Below are 1,829 nucleotides of genomic sequence, written 5' to 3'. Positions count from 1 at the left end.
GTGTGTGTGTGTGTGTGTGTGTGTGTGTGTTGTAATACCTGAGACAGAGGGGGTTCGTATAAATCCAACTGCAGTCTCTGAACTACGTAAGGGAAATCACCAGCATGGAAACACACGACATCTTTGGTTACACGAGGAGGCTCCGGACTGGAAACAAGGCAGGGAGGAGTCAGGAAGAGAAGTGATTTTATATAAAATCTCTCAGTACAGCTGTGTAAACACAAGTCTGTATGTGGCTGTGTGTTCCTTACCTTTCTAGAGAGCAGACAGCCTTCAGAACCCCCACGGCTGCTGTGGTCTGACGYTCGAAGCCCTGCCCGATGTGATCGGCGTGAGCTCGAGTCCGGTCCTCGAACAGCACCTCCCTGGGCTCGCTGGCTCTGGGCAGAGACTGCAGCAGGTTCTTCACCTCATTAGTGGAGCTGAGAGACAAACAGGTGCGAACACAGTTTTATGTTTGCTTTCCTGCTGTTTAAATAATTTAAAAAAAATAGGAAGGTACAAAAATAAAAAGCTGCGCCTTGTTTGGCATTTTAAAACCCAAGGCAAGAGTTTTTGTGCAGGAAACAAGGATGCCAGAGACGTTTTTGATGCAGAAGAAAAAAGAAAAGTACTATGATCTCAAACACGAATACAATATTTAAAAAGGTACCTCTGCAGGGCTGTAAGCACAGAAGTAGCAACATTATTGATTTATCTTCATTCTTTTAATAACTAATGATTTCTAAACATTGTGTTTATTTACTTGTGTCTGGAAAAAGGCTCTAAAATACAAACTTTAATTAATGTTTTTGGTGCGATTTTTACTCAAATAGCTTGTTAGGTTTGAAGAGAACTATTTTTACTCATGCACGTTTTCTAGCATTTCTGGTAACGAGTACCTTGTTCCTGTTTTCAGACTTTGCAGCTGCAAAGAGAAATGCCAGCCTGCAGAGGTTCCAGCTCGACAAAAACGACACCACAGGAAGGAAAAAAACAAACTCAAAAACATTGTGATGGCTGTCGCTAAAAATAAAAGCTGGGAGTGAAGCTGGATGTTGTCATCCAGACTGGACAGGTAAATCCCATCATTTCCCTTTCAAATATAAAATATTTCCCCAAATTCCCACCTTAGCTTTCAACAGAACATCTCTGAAAATTTTTCTATTTACATAAAGTTTTATGTTCATTTGCATCCACATTTCTGAAGCAGTTAATTTAATATAGGGGTGTACTTACCAATACCAAGTACTAATACAGAGTACTTAGTTAGAATGTCAAAATTACAAAATAAAATAAAAAACGCTGTGGAGGAATTTATGATGTTTCTGTAACTGAACTCCTAGAAAATACAATCATATTAAGAATAAACTAATAAATAAATATATTTTAAATCAGAGCTTGAGTGGTACTATAACTGCAATCTGCAGATGTAACCATAAATGTTGGACAAATACATGTTATTTTATTTATTTTCCTGTTTTATAAAAATAAGGCATTACTAATATTTCATAAAACAAGTAAATCATTAAAGGGATCCATGATTAGTTGTTACATTAGACTTTATTTAATAAACGTTTATTTTAACTGTAAAATAAAAACTGTAAAAATACTGTAGGACGTTCAGTTTTTAGAATTTCTATTCTAAAAATTAAAAAAATATATTACTCAGATGGGGCCATTATATTTACACACAAAGCATTCTGGGTAAATTACGTAGATAGGTCATCGGTGTGAGGCTGCTAGCGAGTGATGGTGATAGCATCTGGGCTAATGCTAAAGCTAACAGGCTAAGCTGAGGTTCTTCTTCCATGAAGCAGCTCTGTTGTCCTCCATCCATATTTTCAGTT

At 37.2% G+C, this 1,829-nt stretch overlaps 1 protein-coding gene across 2 annotated transcripts in view; it reads right to left on the bottom strand.

Moving 5' to 3' along the window:
• LOC106521783 (uncharacterized) overlaps window positions 1-1,829 on the bottom strand; it is a 30,272-nt gene that overhangs the window by 3,566 nt on the left and 24,877 nt on the right. For both annotated transcript variants that reach the window (XM_014014500.1, XM_014014499.1), the window contains exons 7-8: window positions 252-422; window positions 39-147 (exon numbers count right to left, since the gene is read on the bottom strand). In XM_014014500.1, the coding sequence (XP_013869954.1) occupies window positions 39-147; window positions 252-422 (280 nt within the window). The remainder of the gene's footprint in view (window positions 1-38; window positions 148-251; window positions 423-1,829) is intronic.

The sequence above is a fragment of the Austrofundulus limnaeus genome, unplaced genomic scaffold, assembly GCF_001266775.1.
Source record: "Austrofundulus limnaeus strain Quisiro unplaced genomic scaffold, Austrofundulus_limnaeus-1.0 Scaffold115, whole genome shotgun sequence".
NCBI classification, from domain to species: domain Eukaryota; kingdom Metazoa; phylum Chordata; class Actinopteri; order Cyprinodontiformes; family Rivulidae; genus Austrofundulus; species Austrofundulus limnaeus.
The sequence above is the reverse complement of the archived record's forward strand: the minus strand, read 5'-3'. Positions and strand labels throughout refer to the sequence as shown.